The sequence below is a fragment of the Eleutherodactylus coqui genome, chromosome 10, assembly GCF_035609145.1.
Source record: "Eleutherodactylus coqui strain aEleCoq1 chromosome 10, aEleCoq1.hap1, whole genome shotgun sequence".
NCBI classification, from domain to species: Eukaryota; Metazoa; Chordata; class Amphibia; order Anura; family Eleutherodactylidae; genus Eleutherodactylus; species Eleutherodactylus coqui.
Window position 1 is genome coordinate 23,279,040 of NC_089846.1, and position 24,891 is coordinate 23,303,930.

Consider the following 24,891-nt stretch of genomic DNA (forward strand, 5'->3'; position numbering starts at 1 on the left):
AGGGGACTAGTAAGGGGCCATTATTACTGCCACGAAGGACTATTAAGCGGCCATTATTACTGCTATGGAGAGAACTAGTAAGGGGCCATTATTACTGCTATTCGGAACTATTAAGGGGCCATTATTACTACTATGGGGAACTATTAAGGGGCCATTATTACTGCTATGAGGGACTATTAAGGGGCCATTATTACTGCTATGGAAGGACTATTAAGCGACCATTATTACTGCTATGGGGGACTAGTAAGGGATCATTAATACTGCTATGGGGGACTAGTAAGGGGCCATTATTACTGCTATGGGGGACTAGTAAGGGGCCATTATTACTGCTATGGAAGGACTATTAAGGGGCCATTATTACTGCTATGGGGGACTATTAAGGGGCCATTATTACTGCTATGGGGGACTAGTAAGGGGCCATTATTACTGATATGGAGGGGACTAGTAAGAGGCTATTATTACTGATATGGAGGGGACTAGTAAGGGGCCATTATTACTGATATGGAGGGAACTAGTAAAGGGCCATTATTACTGATATGGAGGGGACTAGTAAGCGGCCATTATTACTGATATGGAGAGGACTAGTAAGGAGCCATTATTACTGATATGGAGGGTACTAGTAAGGGCCCATTATTACTGATATGGAGGGGACTAGTAAGGGGCCATTATTACTGATATGGAGGGGACTAGTAAGGGGCCATTATTACTGATATGGAGGGGACTAGTAAGGGACCATTATTACTGATATGGAGAAGACTAGTAAGGGACCATTATTACTGATATGGAGGGGACTAGTAAGGGGCCATTACTGCTATGGGGAACTATTAAGGGGCCATTATTACCGCTGTGGGGGACTATTAAGGGGCCATTATTACTGCTATGAGGGACTATTAAGGGGCCATTATTACTGCTATGGAAGGACTATTAAGCGGCCATTATTACTGCTATGGGGGGACTAGTAAGGGACCATTAATACTGCTATGGGGGACTAGTAAGGGCCATTATTACTGCTATGGGGGACTAGTAAGGGGCCATTATTCCTGCTATGGGGGACTAGTAAGGGGCCATTATTTATGCTATGGAAGGACTATTAAGGGGCCATTATTACTGCTATGAGGGACTAGTAAGGGGCCATTATTACTGCTATGGAAGGACTATTAAGCGGCCAATATTAATGTTATGGGGGACTAGTAAGTGACCACTAGTACCAGTGACATATGAGCTGCAGCATAGATTTACATAGCATTCAGTTGGATGCTAAAATGGCGTGGAATCCACAGGGCCCTGAGTGCTAATTTCATAACCATCTGAGTGTGTATCAAGTCCGGAAGGGTATTGTGTCCTTGAGGAGAGCACCTAGAAGGTGAGTGAGGAGACTTATGTTGTAGTAATAATAATATAAATGTGTTTCTTAAAGCACCCTATGCAAATGTGTGTGTGTGTGTGTGTGTATATATATATATATATATATATATATATACTTCATATATCCGCCTTCATAGAAAATAGCTAGCAGTGAAAAGGTTAACTGGTTCATTCTTATGCCGGTATCCTGAATTTACTCCTACACAAGTTCTACAAGGTCCTGAGATGTGTTTCTCATTAGAAACACACCTGTGATGCCCTCCGCTCATAAGACGGGGCTACTTCTTATCTATGTCTTTGATTCCTAAGTCCAGGCAGAGATATTGATAGTCTATTCTAGTTGCGTTTCCTAGAAATTACGTGTTCACATAGCGACATACACCTGGGGCGTAAACATATGTTAATCATCCGCATCATTTCACACTTGGCCAATCATGAGTTGTTGTGATGTTGGGAGGGGTATGCATGTAATTGGTGCGTCATATTCAGTATAACTGTATTGTACTTCCTTACCATAAACCGGAAGTGTATGGGGGCTCACGGGGAATACCCCTGAGTTCAAATACATATATTCATGCATGAAGCTTCTCATTATAACCAATTTGGAGCAGACCAGCGAAATCTTCTGGAATATGATTTATTCCCATAGCATTTATAAGGCCATTCATGCTCCTCTGGGTAATATACAAATAAGGAAGATTAAAAAATACCTCTGCAGTGCCACCTGTTGTATGGGAGGGGTATTGTCAACAATACCCCTCCCGACTTGCATCATAGGCCTCTCACTACCCTAGCCAGGATCCTACTCAACACTGATCAGGGGCAATTGCCCTGAAACAGCTGTCTGTGGTTGGATTCTGGCTTGGTTTTCAATTCCCAATCTTTGTTAAGACCCGTATAAAGGATCAGACATTGATTTGCAGGAATGCTGCCATCCAATCGGTGGCGCTGCAGAGGTATTGTTCCATCTTCCTTATTAGTGGGTATCAATGAACATATAAGAAAAATCCAGCTCCCAGAAATGAAGAAAAAGCCACAAGTCAAAGAGCGCCATATGTGCGTGAAACGCGTCGTGGTGTCATTTCAATGTTTCCGTTAAATCAACTGTCCGGGCCTGGAGAAACAAAGATGGCTGCACGGCTCCTCTGACTTACTGATGCACACTGTGTAGTAGTATGTACTGGTAGTCTAGGACAGTATTTCCCATCTCTAGTCCTCAGGGACCCCCAACAGGTCACGTTTTCAGGATTTCCTCCATATTCCACAGGTGATGTCATTATCATCGGCGCCTCGGACATCGCCACAGGTGTTCTTACTATAGGACAACATGACCTGTTGGGGGGTCCCTGAGGACTGGAGGCGAGAAACACTGTTCTAGGACACCTGCTGTGATTGACCAGTGCTGGCCGGTCAGATTAGTGTGTGCATTAGGTAATCAGAGAAGCCGTGCGGCCATCTTTGTTCCTCCAGGCCCAGAGGATCACCTTAAGTTTTATCCAGGTTTATGGATTACAAATATTGCCATGGCTTTTACTTCAGTTCTAGGAGACTGTCCGCACTCCAATAATACACCGTGGGCCACAGAAAAGTATCCCGCCACCACACTGTTATGAAAGCTGTCAAAAAGTAAATCTGTCTTTGTTGCCCATAGCAACCAATCACAGCGCAGCTTTCATTCCTTATACTGCTGAGGTAAAAAGAAAGCTGCGCTGTGATTGGTTGCTATGGGCAACAAAAACAGATTTCCTTTCACGTGGTGCCAGCCTGCTGTCCCGCCCTGTAGAGGAGGGGAGTATGAGCTGAGCCGGCTTTGTTTACATCTGAATGTGCCCTTCTATCTGCCACCACTAAGATGGCGGCTAGAGGCCGATGCCATTTCGACAAGCTTTATTGATTCGGACATGTTACTGAACTCGGACGCTGACGGCAGGGAGGAGCTACCAGGCAAATGGCGTCGCGAAGGCCTCAGTCCCCTCCGCCACCGATGTCGCGGTTCCCGCGGTGCCAATGTGGATGTTACCGTCCTCCGCGCCTCGTCTGACCGGCTGCGGCTCTCCCTCCCCTCCGGCCGCCTCCCTGCACCGCGCTGCTGTCTGACCTCCGCTGGAGAAGCGGCGCCGCGCCAGGCCCCGGCCTCAGGTAAAAGGCGCGCCGGGCCTCTCGTAGCGCAGAGCGGCCTGTGTGTCCGTGCCGCGAAGAGCTGGTGGCGGTCTGTCCGTAGTGCAGCTGGTCGGTAGTGGGGAATCGGCATCATCCTCGTCCAGCCTCACTAATGCCCATGCCAGCCAGTGTATGATAGTGCCCATGCCAGTGACAGCTGTATATCATGCCAACCTCTGCCCCCTGTAGAAATCACACTGCCCGTGTCATGCCAGTATGTGCTGCCAACCTCAGTGCCCCCTGTACCTGCCGTACTCCCCAAATCATGCCAGTGCCAACTGTATGTGATGCCAACCTCAGTGCCCCCTGTTGAAATCATACTGCCAATATCATGCCAGTATCCGCTGTATGTACTGCCAACCTCAGTGCCTCCTGTATCAGTTGTACTCCCCAAATCATGCCAGTGCCAGCTGTATGTGATTCCAACCGCAGTGCTCCCTGTAGAAATCATACTGCCCATATCATGCCAGTGCCTGCTTTATGTGATGCCAACTTCAGTGCCCTCCTGTACCAGTCATACTGTCAAAATCATGCCAGTGCCAGCTGTATGTGATGCCAACCTTAGTGCCCCCCTGTAGGAATCATACTGCCCATAACATGCCAGTGCCAGCTGTATGTGATGCCAGCCACAGTGCCCCCTGTAGGAATTATACTAACCAAATCATGCCAGTCCCATCTGTATGTGGCGCCAACCTTAATGCCCCCCTGTAGGAATCATACTGACCAAATCATGCCAGTCCCATCTGTATGTGGCGCCAACCTCAATGCCCCCCTGTAGGAATCATACTGCCCATAACATGCCAGTGCCAACTGTATGTGACGCCAACCACAGTGACCCACATTAGCCATTGCTGTGTTGTGCCAGTTCATACTCCTATCCCTTATAATGGCTGGTGAGCTGCCAGTCACAGCGCCTATGTGGTGCCCGTTTATACACTGGCCACTTTATTAGTGACCCGCATTCAGTAGTACGTTGGACTACTTTGGCCTTCAGAACCGCAGCAGCGATACCCACTCGGTGATGAAATGATTCTGCAGGAATATCGGCCCCTCTGGACAGGAAGCTGCTTGTAGTGCCGTATATTAGCTGGAGGTGCTGACATGTTCTGACCAGCTGACAGGAAAGGGTCATCGATTCATGCTGCTTGTGCCAAATTCTGACCTACCGTCAGCACGGTGAAACAGAAATCTGGGTTCATCTAACCAGGAATGTTTCTCCACTGCCCGGCTTTGCCCCGTTCTGCCCACCGGAGGTACCTGTTTCTCAGACTCAATGGCGCTGGAGCTGGTCGCCCGCTGTTACACCCCATCCGAGTTGTGCGATCGGACGTGTTAGTTGGCGCACCAGCGTTGTATTCGGCTGCAGCGCCTCTTCATCACAAGTATTCTTGACATCCTCCTGTGACCCCTCTCAGCAATGAGTTGTTTCCGTCCGCAGGATCCCCTTTCGCTGGATGTTTTTCATTGATCGCGCCATTCTCGGTGTACTCCTCCCACCCCATAGGATTAGCAGTGACATCCCGGCTAGTCCAGCATCGATGACCGGCCTCGTTGGAAGCCCCTCACATCGCTGGATTCTCCCATCCTCGGGCTCTTCACACGGGGGTCTGTGACTGTTTTCCATACGATTTTCATGCGCGTGAGAAACCTGCGTCCTCCGCACCTCCTGGTCCTGCTCTTCCTCTCCCGTTCTCCTCCATAGTAACCCCTGTAGGGGTGCGTTCAGATGCCGCAGAAACCGCGCCGATTTTCAGTAGCAAAATCCGTTGTTTTTCCGCAAAAGAAACCGTCATAATCTTCATTGTCGATGCGGAGTTTGACTCAAAATTCGCGGTGTATCCGCAGCTCCCCTCACCTGCGCTGTCAGCGCCCCCCTCACTCATTATCCTGCAGCAGACCTTTCTGCTGCAGTCAATCCGTGACCGCTCCGCCTCGTGTAACCGCATCCTAATAACGCATCGCACTCGCATGAAAATCGCATCATACAACTGCAATGTGGCCGACGCTCCCGTATGAAATAACGGGCGGTTCTTGAAGAATGATCGCCCCAAAAAAATCGGACAAGCAGCGATCTTTGTTACCCCGACTATTGGGAGAAAAACGGTTTGTGCAAATTAACCCATTCATGTGAACGGCTCCTTTACCCTTACAAGTTCTGTCATCTCAGAATCGGAGAATTCACACAGGAAAATCGCCCGTATGAATACACCCTAATGCGAATTCATACTGAAACTGATCCACGGAAGCTTGTCACGTGATTTCATGCCGAACGCCGGGATCACGGGGAGAATCTCCATATAGGGAAGCTCCAGTCCTTGAGAGGGTCGGGGGCTCTTATAAAGTGGCCATTCAGTGTCTAGAATCCATAATGCCCACTAGAGATGATCGAGCATTGTCCTTAGCGAGTATCTCCCCGCTCGGCAGAGAAGGTTCGGCTGCCGGCGCGGGTGACAGGTGAGTTGCGGCCATGAGCAGGGGGGAGAGAGAGATCTCCCCTCCGTTCCTCCCCGCCGCTCCCCGCCCGCAGCCAAATCTTTGCTCCCGAGTGGGCAGGTACTCGCTAAGGGCAATGCTCGATTGAGCATCTCTAATGCCCACTATATATGATGTCCACCTCAGTGCCCGTATAATAGTGCTTGTAGGGTGGGACTGCATTTTATGATTCATTGTGCCTACTTTAAATTATGCCAGTCTTGCAACCCCTATAATAGCTCTCTAATGAGCGCTCCTGTAATAGTGTCTATCGTGTATGATGCCAGTCCTTGTGCCCTATAATAGTCTGTTATGGTGCCTATATTACGCCAGCCAAGCACCCCTGCGGTAGCATCTGTTACAGTATGATGGCGGTCACAGCGCCCTTGTGATATGGTTTGGTCTCCAAAGTTACGTTCTGTGCCCCCCACGCAGGTACAGACCCTGGCGCACCTCCGGAAGTGGCATCCAATGCTGCTGTTACTGGAATTGCTCCTATGTTCAGTCACAGCGACCTGATTAGGAGAAATTAAAGGTTTTGCCTTTTTTTCGGCGACCCCTTTCTATGAACCCGGGTGGCGCAAGTTACCTGCAGATCTTATAGCTGTTCCTTCAGAAGACTCCCTTGATCAGTCATCTAGGTAGCCGTACAGCAGCCGCGCTCCTCATTGTGTCTTCTCTCTGCAGGGTCCTTCTACAATCCTCCTTTGATGAGAACCATTCACTGGTAGCTGAAAACTTGCAGCGTCCCCCAGATTGCCCATGCGCCGGCCGCCTACTGAGTGGAGATAAAGAGGAAACTCCTAACACCGTCTGCCGCGACCACCCCGCCAGTACAGCATGGCATCCGTGCCCGTCTACTGCCTGTGCCGTCTGCCCTACGATGTGACGCGCTTCATGATCGAATGTGACGTCTGTCAAGACTGGTTCCACGGCAGGTAGGTTATGCATTGTTTTCTGAAGAGCCCCTTCACACCGACAAGTGCGATATTTGGCTGTGAATCGCGGCCCGCTATCGCACTTGCCACCATGTGAAAGCTCCGTGGATGCGAGGCGTTTTCATGTAAGAACTGTTCTCCCATTTCTTTGAATGGGGTCAGCGCTGATCTGGGGATTTAAATGTCGCTGTCAGAACTGACAGTATTTAATGGGTTAATAGCCCCATCGCAGCTGTTCCCGGCTGGTGTCGGCTGTAAAAGAACAGCCGGCACCTGCATTGTATGGAGTGAGATCAGCTGCCAATTCCCCTCCATACAAACCCCGAACGCACTGGACGTACTGTGGTGTTAAGGGGTTAAAGAGGTATTCTGAGATTTTTTTTCTTCTATTGATGACCTGCATATCATCAGTAGATGATCATTGGGGGTATGAAGCTTGTATCCCCACCGACTAGCTGATACCTGAGGCCGCTGTCACTGCGGTCAGTGCAGACCGTAGCAGAGCTCTCCAGGTTAATGCTGCGGGACAGCAGTTCACATTGAATTCCACTGGATCTGTGCTTTCTTCACTGACTGCGGCGGCCTCGGGAATCAGCTGATTGGCGGGTCCCCGATGATCTGTTGATGACCCGTTGATCAGCAATAGAAAAAAAATTAGTCCTGGAATAACCATTTTAAAGACTTTTTGGCAAAAGCATAAATGACAATTTCTCAATATGCCATTGTTTGAAGCACTTCCTTTTAAAGGGCCCGTCTATTGATGATCTATCCTCCTGATAGGTCATTAGTAGTTGATTGGAACCTCCATTTATCAGCTGGTTTCTAGCACCCCTCTCAGTATGGATAGCGCCGTCTGTATTGCACAGTCTGCTTTTGTACGGCAGACCTAGCTCCCATTGAATTCATATGAACTATGCATGTAGTACCAACCAAGCTGCTGCAACACAGTCAGCTCTATCTGCTTACTGCACTAACAGCGGACCCAGGGATCAGCTGATTGGTGACAGACCACCTCTGGTCAACTATTAACCCCTTCCCGCCACAGGGCGTAACTGTATGTCCTGGCAGAGGGGTACTTAGCGCAACAGGACATACAGTTACGCCCTGGGGATAGCACAAGATCAGAAGAGATTGCATGCTATCCAGCTGCGGGAGGCAGCTGTCACTGATAGCCGACCTCCTTCTGCAACAGCAGGGGTGCATCGGGACAGCGACACCCCCCCCCTCCCCACACACACTGTTACCCCCTTCCCTGCCTTGATCTATGTAGATCGTGGCATGTAAAGGGTTCACAGAGGGAGCGCGCTCCCTCTGCAACATTACCGGACTCTCGTGATATAATTGTGGAGAGCCCGACAGCTTGCCATGGCAACAGGACGCCAGATATAGGCGTCCTGCATTGCCAGTGCCTGTGATCGCTAATACAAGCGATAAGGCATTGCAGGATAGATGTATCAATAAAAACTACAGCTTGTCTCACAAAAAACAAGCCCCCACAGAGATCCGTCCACGGAAAAATAAAAAAGTTATAGGACTTTGAATGCAGCGATTTAGAAAAACTAATTTAAAAAAAAGGGTTTTTATTGGAGAAAAGTGGGGAAAAAAACAAAAAAAAAAAAGAATTTTGGTATCATTGTAATCGTAGCCAACCACAGAAAAAATGTACTGGCACCAATTAAAACTACAGTTGGTGACGTAAAAGACAAGCCCTTATACGGCCGCGTCAACGAAAAAATGATGGCTTTTGAAAAATGGAGATGAAAATCCGCCAAAAATCATTGAGTCCTTAAGCCCAAAATAAGCAGAGCCCTTAAGGGGTTAATGACCTATCCTAAGGATAGGTCAGCAATAGTAAACTTCCAGAACAACCCCTTTAACCGTGGAGGTCTCCAACAATCTGCAGGCCGCCGGTGAGGAATTTGACATATTCTTCAGCCCTGTTGTTGGCGAGGGGAGGACTTCATATGGTGGTTAATATGATGTATGCAGCTCTCTAATACAGCCTGGAAATGGGTGACAAAGGCAATACTTGTCTCTACAGCTCTGATGTGGGTGTAGGGAAGCCATGATTCACAAGTACACTAACACTCTCCTCCCTTATTGACAGCTGTGTCGGCGTGGAAGAGGAAAACGCATCCGAGATTGACCTGTATCATTGTCCAAACTGCCAGATCACGCATGGGCCGTCAGTCAGTAAGTACACTACTTGTTTTCTGCATGGTGAGCCAGTGGGCTCCTGTGCCCACCCCTGTAAGTACACTACTTGTTTTATGCATGGCAAGCCAGTGGGCTCCTGCGCCCACCCCTGTAAGTACACTACTTGTTTTATGCATGGTAAGCCAGTGGGCTCCTGTGCCCACCCCTGTAAGTACACTGCTTGTTTTCTGCATGGTAAGCCAGTGGGCTCCTGCGCCCACCCCTGTAAGTACACTACTTGTTTTGTGCATGGTAAGCCAGTGGGCTCCTGTGCCCACCCCTGTAAGTACACTACTTGTTTTATGCATGGTAAGCCAGTGGGCTCCTGTGCCCACCCCTGTAAGTACACTGCTTGTTTTCTGCATGGTAAGCCAGTGGGCTCCTGTGCCCACCCCTGTAAGTACACTGCTTGTTTTCTGCATGGTAAGCCAGTGGGCTCCTGCGCCCACCCCTGTAAGTACACTACTTGTTTTCTGCATGGTGAGCTAGTGGGCTCCTGCGCCCACCCCTGTTGGCATGTTCACCCATAATGCACAATGACTGGTCTGTATAATGCTCCTCTTACAAGGGGCCGAGGAGCTCCTGATTCTTGTTTGCTCGAGCGAACAAGCTGGTGACGTCCTTACCAGCTCGTCGGCGCTTGGGCAGCCTGTATATATTGCGTGATTCTCGTCAGTCGCGCCATTCTCGTGCGCTAATCATTCAGTGCATCACATTCCTATGTGAAGCCCTGAGTAATCGGTGTTTAAACTGCATGAGCCGGCCCTTGATTTTTATACCGGCTGAAACTGAAGGGAAGCGCACGATTCTCATTTGTCGTCCAGTCGCTGGCGCGCGTTTAATGTGATTATTGATATGAACACTAATTGTTCCGTGTAAACGCAGCATGAGTCGTCGCTCTGAAGCGCCCCCTGCTAATTCTCTGATCTTACATTAATTCAGTGAAGAAAAGACGAGGAATTCCGAAGCAGGATATTTCCGTGACCAAGGAAGTGGGGAAACCCGTGCAGACCGGAAGCGCAAGCTTTATCAAGGAACTGAGAAGCAGGAATTTTCCAAGGTAATCCTGACTTGTATTAACCCCTCGCACTCTTCATCTGCAAGATATGTGTCTTAATATTGGATCCATTTGCGCTGAAGAGTAGCGGAGCTTTCGTATGAAGTTGCTCCTTTTAGGGTACATTCACATATTGCAGATTTTGGTTCAACGCCAAAAACTGCAGCCTATCTAGTGCGGTAGATGTTGATGCGGATTTTGACATGGTTTTTGGCACCGGTCTGCAACAGATTTCACCTTTTCAATTGACGGAGTGAAGTCTGCTGCGGATCAGCCGCAAATTTCACAACAAAATGCGCAGCAGTATTTTTTTTTACCTTGGAATTTTTGAGGATTTTGGTGCAGAAATGCCTCCCAGTTCCTACTATATGTGAATGTACCTCTCAAAGGGGCTTTCTGAGTTGGCAGGGAGGCAAGTGAGAAAATAGGAAAAGAAGCACTACTTGCTGTGAAATGCTGAGCTGCTCCAGTCCTTCTCGATGCTCTTTGTTGAAATCGCTGTAGTGGTGATGTGTCTGTATGCCCATGTAATCAGTAGCACCAGTCATTGGCATCAACAGTCTTATGGCTTACACCGCTGAAGTCAGTGATTGGCTGCAATGGACATGCGGGTAAACAAACTCACCACCACTGCAGTCTTTTAAACAAAGACCGGGGAGAACCAGAGTAGCGGTGGGGATTTAATGGGTAATTAACGCTTTTTATAATATTGTCTCACATCACCCCCCCTTTTGTTATCTAATCCATTACCTCACATCTATTACCCAGTCAGCCTGTTCCTGAACTGCCGTGGTTCAAGTAGTAATGCAGGCAGTCATACGGATTATGACTTTCCTTTTTTTGATGCACAGTTCTAAATTTCCTGCCTATTGTCCGTGTCATTTTGGCTGCCGATGGGTACCACTACATAGAGACTACGGCACACTAGTTATACGTTAAAATCAATAATAAAGCCTATGCAGTGAGCTCTCCTGAGTCATGTCTGCAGGTAGCCAAATTTATCATTTTCTTAAGAGTATTCCCACCACATCAAGTTATACCCTATCCACAGGAAAGGAGATAACTTGCCGTGATGGGACGACCATTAAAGGGGTTGTCCAAGTTATATAAAGGGCTTCTCAGCGGGTCCACTGTGGTGTAACATAAGGTGGCTGATCCTCTCCTCTCCACTGTGCTGTTTGTTTAAAGGCTGCAGTCAGTCTGTGGCCTCCTGTAAACTTGCTGCTGCAGCCAATGAGGGCTCAATGATTATTGCTGACCCTTATCACTGGCTGCAGCAGCTGGCTTGGAGACGGCTGACTGAGACTGCAGCCTGTAAACAAACAGCACAGCGGATACCCGGGACCGCTGGAGAAGGGACTGTCAGCTGATTTATTTTACACCACGGGGGACCCGTTGAGATACCCTTAACATAACTCTGACAGCTGCTTTAAGTACGTCTGCAGAGGATTTGGGGTACTGCAATTGAAAAAAACATCCAACTCCGATAAAGCTAAAAAAGGAATCAACGCAGAATGTGGGACCTAAAATAACATGGCGTTAATAGGAGAACCGTCGCTTTAATGACACAATTATCTGCTAATGATTCGCACTGTGCCCTCTATTAGTGGGGAAAAAATGCAAAATCTGTGGATCTAATGGACCATTTTAACATCTTTGCAAGCCATTGTCCTTGCCGTTTGGTCTCTCTTGTTTCTGACAAAGTCTTCTACATCCAGTGCAGATGACGTGATCCTGAAACCTCAGGGAGGTCAGCTAACCGTGGAGTATTTGGAAGAGAACAGTTTCAGCGTCCCGATTCTGGTTTTGAAAAAAGATGGGCTTGGGATGACCCTTCCCCCTCCCTCCTTCACAGTGAATGATGTGGAGTATTATGTGGGTGAGTTGGTGATTTGACTTTTAGGCCCCGACCACACTGGGCGGATTCCCGACGGAAATGTCACGGTTTGGCCGCAGCGAAAAACCGCGACATTTCCGCTAGCAGAACCTTTTGAAGCCGCCCGGCCGCTCGCTCTTCTGCTGCGGCCGGCGCTCCCATAGAGGAGAGCGCGGCCCAGCGGGAAAAACAAAAATAGACATGCTGCGGTCGGCAAATCTGCGCCGCAGCAGCTGCTTCTGCCGGCTTAGCCGCAGCGGATTTGCCATCCCGTGTGGACGAGATTTCTGAGAAATCTTGTCCACTTGGCTGGCTAATCCCGGGATTAGCGGCCGCATGCGGATTTGCCGTGGCGAAATTCCGCGCGGAATATCCACGTCAAATCCGCCCTGTCTGAACCCAGCCTTAAGAACTTTATTCATATCATGTCCTGGGTTTTTCCGACATTGCAAATTGTAGCGAGCGCTTTTTGTTTGACCCCCATGTCCCTCATTTGCAGAGAGGAGTTGGCCCTGCTCACTTGGGTGCTGCTGGACTTCCCATAGACTAATAAGGCTTTATTTCAGATGGCTGTATTCGAGATAGCAAAAAAGTCAGACAGCGCACAATATTACCATGTCTAAAGAATGAGAATGGAGCATGCCTAATGGACCATCTATCCATGTGAAATTACGTTTGTCTGAATAGCCTATAATGGGTCCGTGTGCTGGGCGGGGAGTTCACAGAGTACACGGGCTGAAAATACGTTTGTCTGAATGGGCCCTAATAGAAACTGCTCCTCATGCACGGCAAACTCTCTGCTTACTGCACCGATATGTGCGCCCCCCCCCACCATACACAGGGGTTCATTTTCATGGTAATGCTGCTCCTAGCAATCTGACTTAAACTTCTGTGTTTGTGTTTTCAGGGGCGGAGAAGGAGATTGATGTAATCGATGTGACAAGACAAGCCGACATGAAGATGAAGATGAAGGATTTTGTAAAATATTACAATAGCCCCAAAAGGGAGAAAGTTCTGAATGTTATCAGCTTGGAGTTCTCGGAGACGAGGTTTGTGACTAAAGGCCCTTTTACTCGGATCATTTATCGGTGTTAATGAGCGCCGATCGAGATCAGCGCTCGTTTACCTCAGCTTCACACAGGCCCATCAGACTCTTCAGGGAAGGAATGACTATTTCTCCCCATTCTCTTTAATTGCTGTCAGCATTCCGCAATCACAAGGGGCAGATACCAAGAACGATTATGTATTAGACAAAGTTGTGATCAGCCGAGGGATGAATGGCTGGTTTTCTTGCTTGTGAGCTGATAGCTGCTCTTTTTATACAGGACAGTGATGTGGTCAACATGTGTTGTCATGAACGCTTGTTTATGACAAAAGCACCTTAAGGCCCATTTACATGGAACGATTATCACTCAAAATTCATTCAGACGAACAACTTTGAACAATAATCGTTCTGTGTAAATGTGAAAAAAATCGCTCACTTGTCGTTTGTTGAAGCAGACTTTTCAGTCGGCTTAAAAAAAACTGGTTGGCTCGCTGGCTTCTCGTCCCGTGTAAACGCTCTCCGGTCAGCGCTTCCCATAGGAGGTGAAGTGCTGAGCGAGAAGCCTGCAAGCCGGCAGCAAGTCGTTCAGTTTAAATGGTCTGCATGAACGCTGATGAGCTTAGCTGTGACTAAAAACGCACATTTATCATCCGTACCATTTGGGGACACAGCAAGACCTTGGGTATAGCTTCTGCCACTAGGAGGCGACACTAAGCATAAAAGTGTTAAAGGGGTTGTCCCGCGAAAGCAAGTGGGTCTATACACTTCTGTATGGCCATATTAATGCACTTTGTAATGTACATTGTGCATTAATTATGAGCCATACAGAAGTTATCAGAAGTTATTCACTTACCTGCTCCGTTGCTAGCGTCCTCGTCTCCATGGTGCCGTCTAATCGCCAGATTAGACGCGCTTGCGCAGTCCGGTCTTCTTTTCTGAATGGGGCCGCTCGGGCCTGAGAGCGGCTCCTCGTAGCTCCGCCCCGTCACGTGCCGATTCCAGCCAATCAGGAGGCTGGAATCGGCAATGGACCGCACAGAAGCCCTGCGGTCCACCGAGGGTGAAGATCCCGGCGGCCATCTTCACCAGGTAAGTAAGAAGTCACCGGAGCGCGGGGATTCGGGTAAGTACTGTGCGTTTTTTTTTTTTTTTTAAGTCCCTGCATCGGGTTTGTCTCGCGCCGAACGGGGGGGCCATTGAAAAAAAACAAAAAAACGTTTCGGCGCGGGACAACCCCTTTAACTCCTCGTCCTGGCAGAACGGAGACTGACACAGGGATTGTCTCTTTAGTGCTCTTTGCTTCCCTGTGTCATACTCCACCCTCCTCAGACCCTGATCTTATCAGTTTAGCCTGTTCTTATCCTGGGGATCATAATTCTTGATCATATTCTTTATACTCTTTTTGCAGGTTATCTAACCTCGTGGAAACTCCAAAAATTGTCCGCAAACTTTCCTGGGTTGAAAACTTATGGCCTGAGGAGAGTATATTTGAGAGACCGAATGTCCAAAAATACTGCTTGATGGGTGTCAAGGACAGTTACACAGACTTCCACATAGACTTTGGGGGCACATCTGTGTGGTACCACGTGTTAAAGGTGAGCATGAATGTGGTGCTGCATTCAGTATATGGGCTCCAGTATCATCAATTCAGGCAGTTCGGTCCAGCGCTAAAGCGGGCCACACGATATATCTCTCTGATATTAGACTATACTCCTGCTGTACCAACGATGCCAGCAGGGTGCCAGTCATTTAGATGGCTAGGAGGTTGGCGACCTACTGTAAAATATACCCTGATCATTGTCAAGTACTTCTAGTTGTCAGAAGCATTCATTCTCCTCCACCTGCATCATCTTATCAGGCTGACCCCGGCTTAAAGGGCGTGTTGGTTTGGGGCAGTTCTTTTTTCTTTAGGGTCCCCAATTATAAGCTGATCAGTTGTAATCTGTGCAAGAACGCAGTAATGAGTTGTCAGTTCCCCTGTAGTGCCCCCCACCAGAAGGCATTACATGGTGCCATGGAAATCAATGGACTTTCCTGGGAATGAGTGGATGTACCAGCTCCTTCACAACGACTGCTGTTTGAAGTCATAGATTTGCAGCATCTGGAAATCTCTAATCTAGATGCTGGTGTATCATGCAGACGTACCTACTGAAGTATTTCCTCAACCCCTTAGGGCTCATGTCCACTGGCAAAATGTGATTTAAAATCCGCAGCGGATCTCCCGCGCGCGGATCCGCACCCCATAGGGATGCATTGACCACCCGCGGGTAGATAAATACCCGCGGATCGTCAATAAAAGGCATTTAAAAAAAAATGGAGCATGAAAAAATCTGGACCATGCTCCATTTTCGTGCGGGTCTCCCGCGGGGACGGCTCCCGCGGGCTTCTATTGAAGCCTATGGAAGCCGTCCGGATCCGCGGGAGACCAAAAATAGGAATTTAAAAGAATTACTCACCCGGAGCGGGCGCTGAAGGTCTTCTCTTCCTCACGGCCACATCTCCCTTGCTTCGGCTCGGCGGATGTGCCCGGCGCATGTGCGCGGCACGTCGACGACGTGCCGGCGACGTGCCGCCGGCGTGAGGAATTCATCCGCCGGCCGAAAATGAAGATCCGGCCGTGAGGAAGAGCAGAGCGTCCCCGCCCGCTACGGATAGGTAAATGCTTTTAAATTGCTATTTTCAGCACTCCTGTCCGCGGGGCAGGAGGGACCCGCTGCAGATTCTCCATGGAGAATCTGCAGCGGATCTGATTTTCCCCGTGGACATGAGGCCTTAAGGATGGGTTTTTTTTTTCTTCTCATGTTTACACTTCAGGCAGAGAGATTTTTTTTTTTCACTCAATGCAGCCAAATGACAACATTTTTGTATCCTTTTTTTGGTACATACGGCATTTTTATCACCTTTAAAAAATATATATATTTTATATAATTTTTTTTTTTTTTTTCCGAGGTGGACGAACCAAAAACCGCTCTTCTATTTTTTGCTTTCCTTACATTATTCACTATGTGGGATGAATAATGTCAGTGTTTCTTAGTTTGGGTCATAATACCAACTTTTTTTATTTGCTTTCATATTTTTTTTGTTTGTGATATATATTTTTTTATATTCTATAAACTCAAATCTTCTTTTCACAATTTTTTTTTTTAAACCCCACTATGGGATTTAATCAATTAATTGCTTCTATAATAGATTTCAATTTTTCTGTACCCCAGTATATTATGCCTAACAGACTTCCATCCATAGCAGACCTGTGGATTTTTGCTAAGCCCCATTCATCGCGACCCTGTGATCGTGTTAAAGGGTTGCCAATGGGCTTACAGAGGGAGATCAATAGCAACCAATGCATTGAAAGGGTTAAACGGCTGGGATTGGAGTTGCCTCCGAATGTCAGTTGTATATAACACACTGATGAAACTGACATTTACGCCGCTATGTGGGAAATGCCGCCTGCCAGCACCCTAAATCCACTGTGTGGGAATGACCCAAAGCATATTCAGCCTCTCGCTTGGGTTGAGTCGTCGCAGTAATGACTTTTATGCATGTATTTTGTCTCTGCAGGGAGAGAAGATCTTCTACTTGATCCAACCAACTAAGACTAACCTGGCCTTGTTTGAGTGTTGGAGCAGCTCCTCAAACCAGAATGAAATGTTCTTTGGCGATCAAGTAGACAAGTGTTACCGGTGTCCGGTCAGGCAGGGGCAGACGCTCTTCATCCCCACAGGTGGCCATGCTCTTATTGATGTAATCCTTTATATTTGCAGATAATGTGTGGGGTTTATGCACTTAGGATCAGTATGTGTGTTCTTCACAGGGTGGATCCATTCAGTGCTCACCCCGGTGGACTGTCTAGCTTTTGGAGGAAACTTTCTGCATAGTCTAAACATTGCCATGCAGCTCAGGTAGGCAGCAGGAGTGACTCTCCAGAGCACAGAATCCATGTGCGTGGGTCACTAAGGAGGTAGCGTTTCTTGCTGGTCTCCCACATATGTAATCTTACCCAACATATTAAAGGGGTTTTCTGAACATGAAAAAAAATTTCTATAGGGGGTTAAAATTAAGAGAAATGGGATGCTTGCCTATACCGGCGGTTCCTCTTCCACTGCTGCAGCCCCAGTGCCCACCGCACGGAAATCGGAAGAAGTTGCGGGCAGTCACATGCTGTTCATTGTTCCCCTGACCTCTTAGCCACTTGCAGGCATCAGCAGCCATAAATGAATCACCGCTAAAACCTGCGACTGCACAATGAATGGCACATGATTGCCCATCGCTTCTTCTGGGTTCTGTGCAGCGGGTACGATGGCTGCAGCACTACACAGGGAACTGCTAGGATGGGCGAGTTAATTTTTTCTTCATTTTAAGCCCTTCTAACTTTTTTCTTTCTTTCTTTTCCATGTCCCAGAAAACCCCTTTAAGATATTAAAGGAGTTATCCAGGGGGCGGGCAGTGGAATACACAGAGATCGGAGCAAAAGCACTGCTCTGACTACTGTGGAGAGGCCGGAACTTGTAATTGTAAGCGCAGCTCTCATTGAAATTGGTGGGAGCTGTGCTTGCAAACACCGAGCGCCAGCCGCTCCACATGGGTCAGAGCTGTGCTTCTGCTCCAACCCCCTGTGTATCCTGGAGGCCGCTGCCTGGATAACCCCTATAAGGTGCACCCCCACACACTCATATGGGGGCAGCCACATTGCGTACAGTTGCGAGAGTGGTGCCACCTAATTGTCGTTTCCAAAAGATGTCGTTGTCAATAAACTTACGTGGTATAACCGTAAACGTGGTCCTTTCTGTGGTTCATATTCTTGCCTAAAAGCTGTTTTCCTTCTACAGAGCTTATGAAATTGAGAAGAGATTGAGTACGGCTGACCTCTTTAAGTTTCCAAATTTTGAGTCTATTTGTTGGTACGTGGGGAAGCACTTACTGGATACGTTTAGAGGTATGTATTTGATCCCCCAGTGTTTCATATCATTCTTACCTTGTGCTGTAAGAGGTCCTAATTGTGGAGTTAAAGAATTAAATATTTGTGAAGCATTGGTGCTGGCCGGCAAAATCATCCAATGTTCTGGAGTCGCCCAGATGAGGCCGCTTGCACTTACTCTACATTATGGCTCCTTATAAGTGTTTTGTGCATTTTCTAACTTCCTGCCTATGTTTGTCTCGCCATATTTTTGTGCATTCAGGTCTAAGAGAGAACAGAAGACATCCAGCATCTTATTTACTGCATGGAGCCAAAGCCCTGAACACTGCATTTAAAGTGTGGACCAAGAAAGAGGTGCTCATTCTTTATATGTCGAAGGGGCTGCCGAGGATTAGAGAGCAGGGGAAGCCCATAGCTCATGAATACAGAGGGCTTGTTTCTTAGGCTAGGTGCATACTACCATATTTGGGACTGTCTTCTGTCCACGTTAATCCCTGGACAGCACATAGCCCCATTATATGCCTGTGAGGCTATACACATGAACATCTTTTCAAATGGGCTAATACGCCACGCGAAAATACTCATGGCATGTCCTATTCCCGAAATGGGATGTGTCATTGCATGTCAGTTTGCTGTGTCTTTGTTAGCTGGATGTGTTATGTCTGATGCAAGTTGCACTTGAGCATCTCACTCCTGGCTAGTGTACCAGAGACCTTACAGGGATAATGCAAGCGCTGCAACGAATAGTGTAAATCTAACAATCCCTACGCCGCAGGCACATGTAACAGATCGAATGCTAAAATTGGCATGTTGGTCACCAACTTGGTGGCAGATTTCCTTTTAATATACCAATGGAATGGAAGCTTCCATGCGTCATGAACTTTTCATCTCCATCTCATTCGGATGTGGTTTGATCTGCAGGCAATAATGGATCATGAGGAGGAGATTCCAGAGACCATCATTACTATTCAGCTCATAAAGGATTTGGATCGGGAAGTCAAACTAATGGAGGTGATGCTCTCTTCTGTCTGCATCTCCCCGCTATGTATATTATGTCATCCCATGCACATGTCATGTGAAACTCTGTTTTTCCCGTTCAGGATATCTTCCATCAAAACATTGAGAAGACTGGCAATCTGTTGGGGATGACTCGCAGTCCCATAACTGGCACTTCCTCTCCTGTCATGTCACTTCTGGCCAAGAACTCCAAGAAGAAAGTTCTTAAAAGCAAGGAACTGTTCAAGAAAGGAGGAAGGAGTCGTTCAGAGGATGACATGAACCCAGAGCTCTGTGACCTCCAAGGGAACCCCTTGATTCCCAAGAAGGAAATGGTAGGCCAAGCAATGAATTTAGTGATAAAGCAATTTCAAGATTATTTGTTTTCCTTTACTGTAGGGTCATTCTGGGATCTCTTTACTTCAGGGAATTAAGTGGGTTGTCCAGCTGCGAGGCAGCTTTCTAAAATTTGATCCAGGTTTGTTTAAAACAAAAACTAGGGCACTTACCTGCAGCCACTGCAATCCAGGGCTGCGGCCTCCGTGGTCGTCCTGGTCTTTGTTGTGGAACGGATACCACCTGACTGCGGCAGCCCAATTAGAGGCTACAGGTGCAGTTCTCCTGGCATCACTGTTCAGATAGTGAGAACCATAGTGCTAGGCTAATGACACTTGACAGCTGCGGCCTTCGATTGGCTACAGCGGTCAGTTAGTAGCAGTTCCTAAACACAGAACAGGAGGACCACTGCGGGCTTGCAGTTCTAGAATGCCACGGGAGGGGATGGATATGTACCATTACTTTTATTGTTTTAACAGGCCTGGATTTTATTTTAGAGTTGCTTTGCAACCAGACAATGCCTTAAAGGGGTTGTCTCACGCCGAAACGGCTTTTTTTTTTTTTTCAATAGGCCCCCCGTTCAGCGTGAGACAAACACAAGGGATGGGTTAAAAAAACCAAAAACGTTTATTACTTACCCGAATCCCCGCTCTGCGGCGACTTCTTACTTACCTTACCAAGATGGCCGCCGGGATCTTCACCCACGATGCACCGCGGGTCTTCTCCCATGGTGCACCGTGGGCTCTGTGCGGTCCATTGCCGATTCCAGCCTCCTGATTGGCTGGAATCGGCACACGTGACGGGGCGGAGCTACGAGGGCCAGCTCTCCGGCACGAGCGGCCCCATTCACCACGGAGAAGACCGCACAGCGCAAGCGCGTCTAAAATCGCCAGAAGACGGCGAATTTAGACGGATTCATGGAGACGTGGACGCTAGCAACGGAGCAGGTAAGTGAATAACTTCTGTATGGCTCATATTTAATGCACGATGTATATTACAAAGTGCATTAATATGGCCATACAGAAGTATATAACCCCACTTGATTTCATGAGACAACCCCTTTAAGGATGCAACAGTTTTTGTTTTTTGTTTTTCTGCGTTTTTCTTCTTCCCTGCCTTCCGGGAGCCATAACTTTTATTTTCCATCGATGTATCCATCTCAAGCAATCAAACCCCCACAAACAGAAAGTTATCCGCTATCCTGTGGGTTAGGAGATAACTTGAGTAGGGCAGCCCTTTTTAAAAAAAAAATAATTTTTTTTGTTTGTTTTTTTTTTGCTTTATCAGATTCTGAGAGCTCCTGGTTTATTTTTCTGTGTTGAGTATTTTATAGGGAGGTAAAATTACCAAAAAAAAACAGCTATTCTGGCATTGTTTGAAACAAATGAAAAAAAAATTATATATGATATTGTTTGGGTCATTACCCAAACTTGCTTTTTTGCATAATTTTAAGTAAGAGAAGAGGTTTTTTGTTTTTAATGTTTTTAAATATTTTATTAACTTTTCACGTTCTTTTCCCAGTAGAAGACTTGAAAATGTATAAGCTGTTATAATACACTGTAGTACTTTTGTATTGCGTGTATTAAACTTTTCAGCCTAATGCTGACAGGCAGTTAGGCTGACGGGCATTCCATTGGGCCCTGCTTCTGGCAGGGCATAGCTGCCATTTCAGCCAATTGGTACCTCGCAAAGGGATGGCAGTGAATTGAAAGAAACATTCTTCCTCTGTCTAACCACTTAGATGCTGTGGTCAATAGCGACTGTGACACTTAACGTTATCCTCAACTATTTAACCCCTTATCTCCAATCCTGGCTGTTGCAGTTAGTGTTAGCTGTAATATAGGACTGACAGCCACTACAAATGATGCAGACTCAGCTGCTGACCATGTACGGTGGATTATGCTATCCTCTTGGCGAATGCCTCCAAGGTGTGCAAAGACTTTGTTCACGTTTGCAGCTGTAGGTATGGCTGCTTTAACTATGAAGCCGCATATGCCGTCCAGAGGAATATATTGTGTTACATGCAACCCTGTGGACTCCTACAAAAAAACAACTCAGTCTTGTATTCCTAACCTCAAGGGTTGTGATCAGCTTTGCAAAGCCTTCGTCCTTCTACATCAAGTCCACACTTAGACCCCTCCATCTAAATGACTGCTGTTTTCCATCGCTTGCACCGGCGTCTTGATGGGAAAATAACTCTGCATGTAGTGTCCACTACTTGAAGATCACCAAAGAAGGGGTGCAGTAAGACCATGTGGCTGCGGCGGTCGTCCTCTAAAACGCTTTCTGTTTTTCCTAATCTTTAGGAAGATGATGATGATGACCTCATGGATGACCTGGATGACAAGCCTGACGACTGCCTCCTGGATTCAGAATTAACTGATAGTAAACTGCGGTTGGTCCTGGCCAATGGTACAAATATGAGGTTGGTGATTGTTTCTTTCCCTGATCATGCTATAAAACCTCAATGTGAAGGACTGACCTGCGGAGTCGATTACAGCAGCCTCTCCTCTGTCTAAACCAATGGTCTCTAGTTGTTGCAAATCTACATTTCCTTCAACTCGTAGGGCACGTTGGGAGTTGTAGGTACGCAACAGCTGAATGGCCGTCAGGTCTAGAACATGTCTCATTACAACTGCCTCTATTATTGCCTTAATGGGGTACAGGCTTCTGTGATTGGTGCTTTCTGTACCATGTGAATGTAAAAAAATTGCCCATGATCTTGCACAGTTTTTTTAATTCCTGCTTGTAGAGGAAGCAATTTGTTATAGAATGTTCTAATATAATTGTTAAAGGCGTTATCCCACAGAAACAAGTTATCCTTTATCCACAGAATTGGGTTTACTTGTGAATCAGTGGGGTCTGACTGCTGGGACCCCCACGAATCCTGAGAATGGGCCTCTGGTGCATTGGGACCAGTGGGAGCACCGGAGCTGGGGAAGTTCAGCAGTCAGACCCCCACTGATAAGCAAGTGTTAATGTAATGGGCTCCATCTTGTATTGCATACATATGGGGTATTCAAAGCCCTGTTACTAGGAAGAGACTCCTGTGTCAACGCTGAGGAGACGGCAGCTTGCCTCTGTGTCGGAGACCAACGTGGGGGGACTCGGACACCACCGGCTAGGTGAGTGTTGCTGTTTTTTTTTTTTAATGTAGTTTAGCTAAGGCTTATTTTCAGAGGTGGGCTTATATTTCGAGTTTCCCCCAAAAATTGGGGTAGGGCTTATTTTTGGGGAGACACAGTAATACATGCATGTTTAGTTACTCCCTATTCTTATGATTGGTACATAGAACATTTCTTATCTACACAGTCGAGTCACATTATTCTGACCACCTCCTACTTTCAATTTCGGGAGTGCATAGCCCACAAAGGAAATGACGTGTTGTGAGTATGTAAGGTGTGTGATAGACTGTCTGCTCACATATTACTCGTTGCCATGGGTAAATAAGGCGATGTATCAGTCATCGGGATTGGCAATGGGTTACCTTCTCCTATTCCCGGTCATTGTAACAAGGTTTGTATAAAGAGTCTAACCTTGATCTGAAGGAATGCTGCCTTCTTATACATGGCGCTGTGGAGGTATTGTTCCATCTCCCTTATTTGCATATTACCCAGAGGACCATGAATAGCATTATAAGTCTCCTCGTTCACCATCTAGGTGCTCTCCCTAAGGAGAAAAGATAGTGTTTTGATACCGGAGACGACCTACCAGCACCTCATGGGGTCGGAGACGACCTACCAGCACTGTCTGGCTGCGGTCTGTGCGGCACACGGCGATTACTCTGGATATTAGCGAGTTTTTTTTTTTTTATTTAATCACAGAAGCAAAAATCTATTCAAGTAGTAAGGCCCTTCACAGTATAGATTAAATAATTAAAACTAAATTTTATTGTGATTTATTAAAATACAACCCATCGGGCACCAAACAAACATGTGCGGCCCTCCAGGACGATGTGCTGATGTTGTTCCCCCATTCTGTGCATGGGGAGAAAAAACTCTGATCAGTAGGCCACCCTGATGTATATTAGTGGAGCAAGATCCATTATGTTCCAACATCCCACTTCTGGGAAGGTTATACTGGTTATTGGTTATTAAGCGATCGGGTAACCTCCCATCACTTATACCAATTCTTCATGAACGTTTTCGTATCAAACTTCATATATACCTTCTATATATCTACGACTCGTTTCCCCGCTAGTTACTCGGTTCATCAGCAAGTATATTTATTCCCTTATGGACGGGTTTAGAAAATAAACACAGAATATATTTCTAAAAGATAGTATTTTCTTAATCGACACATATGGGTCGTTTTGCTCAATCAACCATGAAATGGATCATGCCTAATATTCCACTTAGTCGCTTAAATGTTATTGGGAGCGGTATAATGCCTAATTTGGTAATGTGGCTCGTCTTTCTTACAGGAGGGGGTTTATATAATGTAAAGGTGGACCATGGATAAACTAATTTCGTGTATGACTAATTAGTCTCCAACTGGTCCAACCTAGGACATATTTGTGGATTTTATCGCTTAAACCACTCAATTCCCCAATATCCCCCATTAATAGGTGTCAGTTCCTCTGGTTTGTGTGTGAGCTTCGTATTAATTTGTTGCTGTAGTGTAACCATGTTCGTATGGATTCCTCAGAGGGGATAATATGCAATAGGAGGTACCATCAATACGTTTCACTATGCGGATTGCAGAAGTGGTTTTTTTAATAAAATAATATCCCTGCCCTAAGATGTTGAAATGAGGGAATCCTCAGCAGAGCGGTTCATGTAACCAGAGGATAAAGCCGCCTGGCAGGATGGGGGATAATACTCCCCTCAAATGACCTATCTATTAGAAATATATTCTGTGTTTATTTTCTACACCCGTCTATAAGGGAATACATATACTTCCTGATGAACCGCGTAACTAGCGGGGAAAAGCGTCGAAGGTATATATGAAGTTTGATACGAAATACAGAAGATATATATGAGGTGAGACACGAAGTACAGAAGACAATCAGCTATATCAGCAGCGCCCATGGAGAGTAGTGGCAGGTATCTATGAAGGAGAAAATCCACTATCCACGTTCATGAAGAATTGATATAAGTGATGGGAGGTTACCCGATCGCTTAATAACCAGTAATCAGCATAACCTTCCCAGAAGTGGGATGTTGGAACATAATGGCTCTTGCTCCACTAATATTAATCAGGGCGGCCTACTGATTAGAGTCCTGGAGGGCCGCACATGTTTGTTTGGTGCCCTATGGGTTGTATTTTAATGAATTACAATAAAATTTAGTTATAATATAATCTATACTGTGAAGGATATTAGCGAGCAACTCAGCTTTATATATCATACATCAAGGAGCTACGCTTTACAGGAGTCTTCATGTTGCTCTTGTCGCTCGGCCAGTGAATTCTCAGACTCTTGATAAGTTCTTATCTGTGTAACATTACGTTACCACAAGTTACCCTCTCTTCTGTGTATAGGGGATGACTTGCTTTTGTGGGATAACCCTTTATAGGTTTACTTAAACACACCCA

At 46.7% G+C, this 24,891-nt stretch overlaps 1 protein-coding gene across 1 annotated transcript in view; it reads left to right on the forward strand.

The window, feature by feature from the left end:
* Nucleotides 1-3,295: 3,295 nt before the first annotated feature.
* PHF8 (PHD finger protein 8) overlaps nucleotides 3,296-24,891 on the forward strand; it is a 32,789-nt gene continuing 11,193 nt past the window's right edge. Inside the window, exons 1-14 of the mRNA XM_066580567.1 lie at nucleotides 3,296-3,504; nucleotides 6,685-6,935; nucleotides 9,043-9,128; nucleotides 10,074-10,191; nucleotides 11,907-12,067; nucleotides 12,972-13,113; nucleotides 14,518-14,704; nucleotides 16,668-16,830; nucleotides 16,921-17,008; nucleotides 17,936-18,042; nucleotides 18,287-18,378; nucleotides 18,946-19,035; nucleotides 19,125-19,355; nucleotides 21,663-21,781. Coding sequence (XP_066436664.1) covers nucleotides 6,838-6,935; nucleotides 9,043-9,128; nucleotides 10,074-10,191; nucleotides 11,907-12,067; nucleotides 12,972-13,113; nucleotides 14,518-14,704; nucleotides 16,668-16,830; nucleotides 16,921-17,008; nucleotides 17,936-18,042; nucleotides 18,287-18,378; nucleotides 18,946-19,035; nucleotides 19,125-19,355; nucleotides 21,663-21,781 — 1,682 coding nt within the window. The 5' untranslated portion in view covers nucleotides 3,296-3,504; nucleotides 6,685-6,837. The remainder of the gene's footprint in view (nucleotides 3,505-6,684; nucleotides 6,936-9,042; nucleotides 9,129-10,073; nucleotides 10,192-11,906; nucleotides 12,068-12,971; nucleotides 13,114-14,517; nucleotides 14,705-16,667; nucleotides 16,831-16,920; nucleotides 17,009-17,935; nucleotides 18,043-18,286; nucleotides 18,379-18,945; nucleotides 19,036-19,124; nucleotides 19,356-21,662; nucleotides 21,782-24,891) is intronic.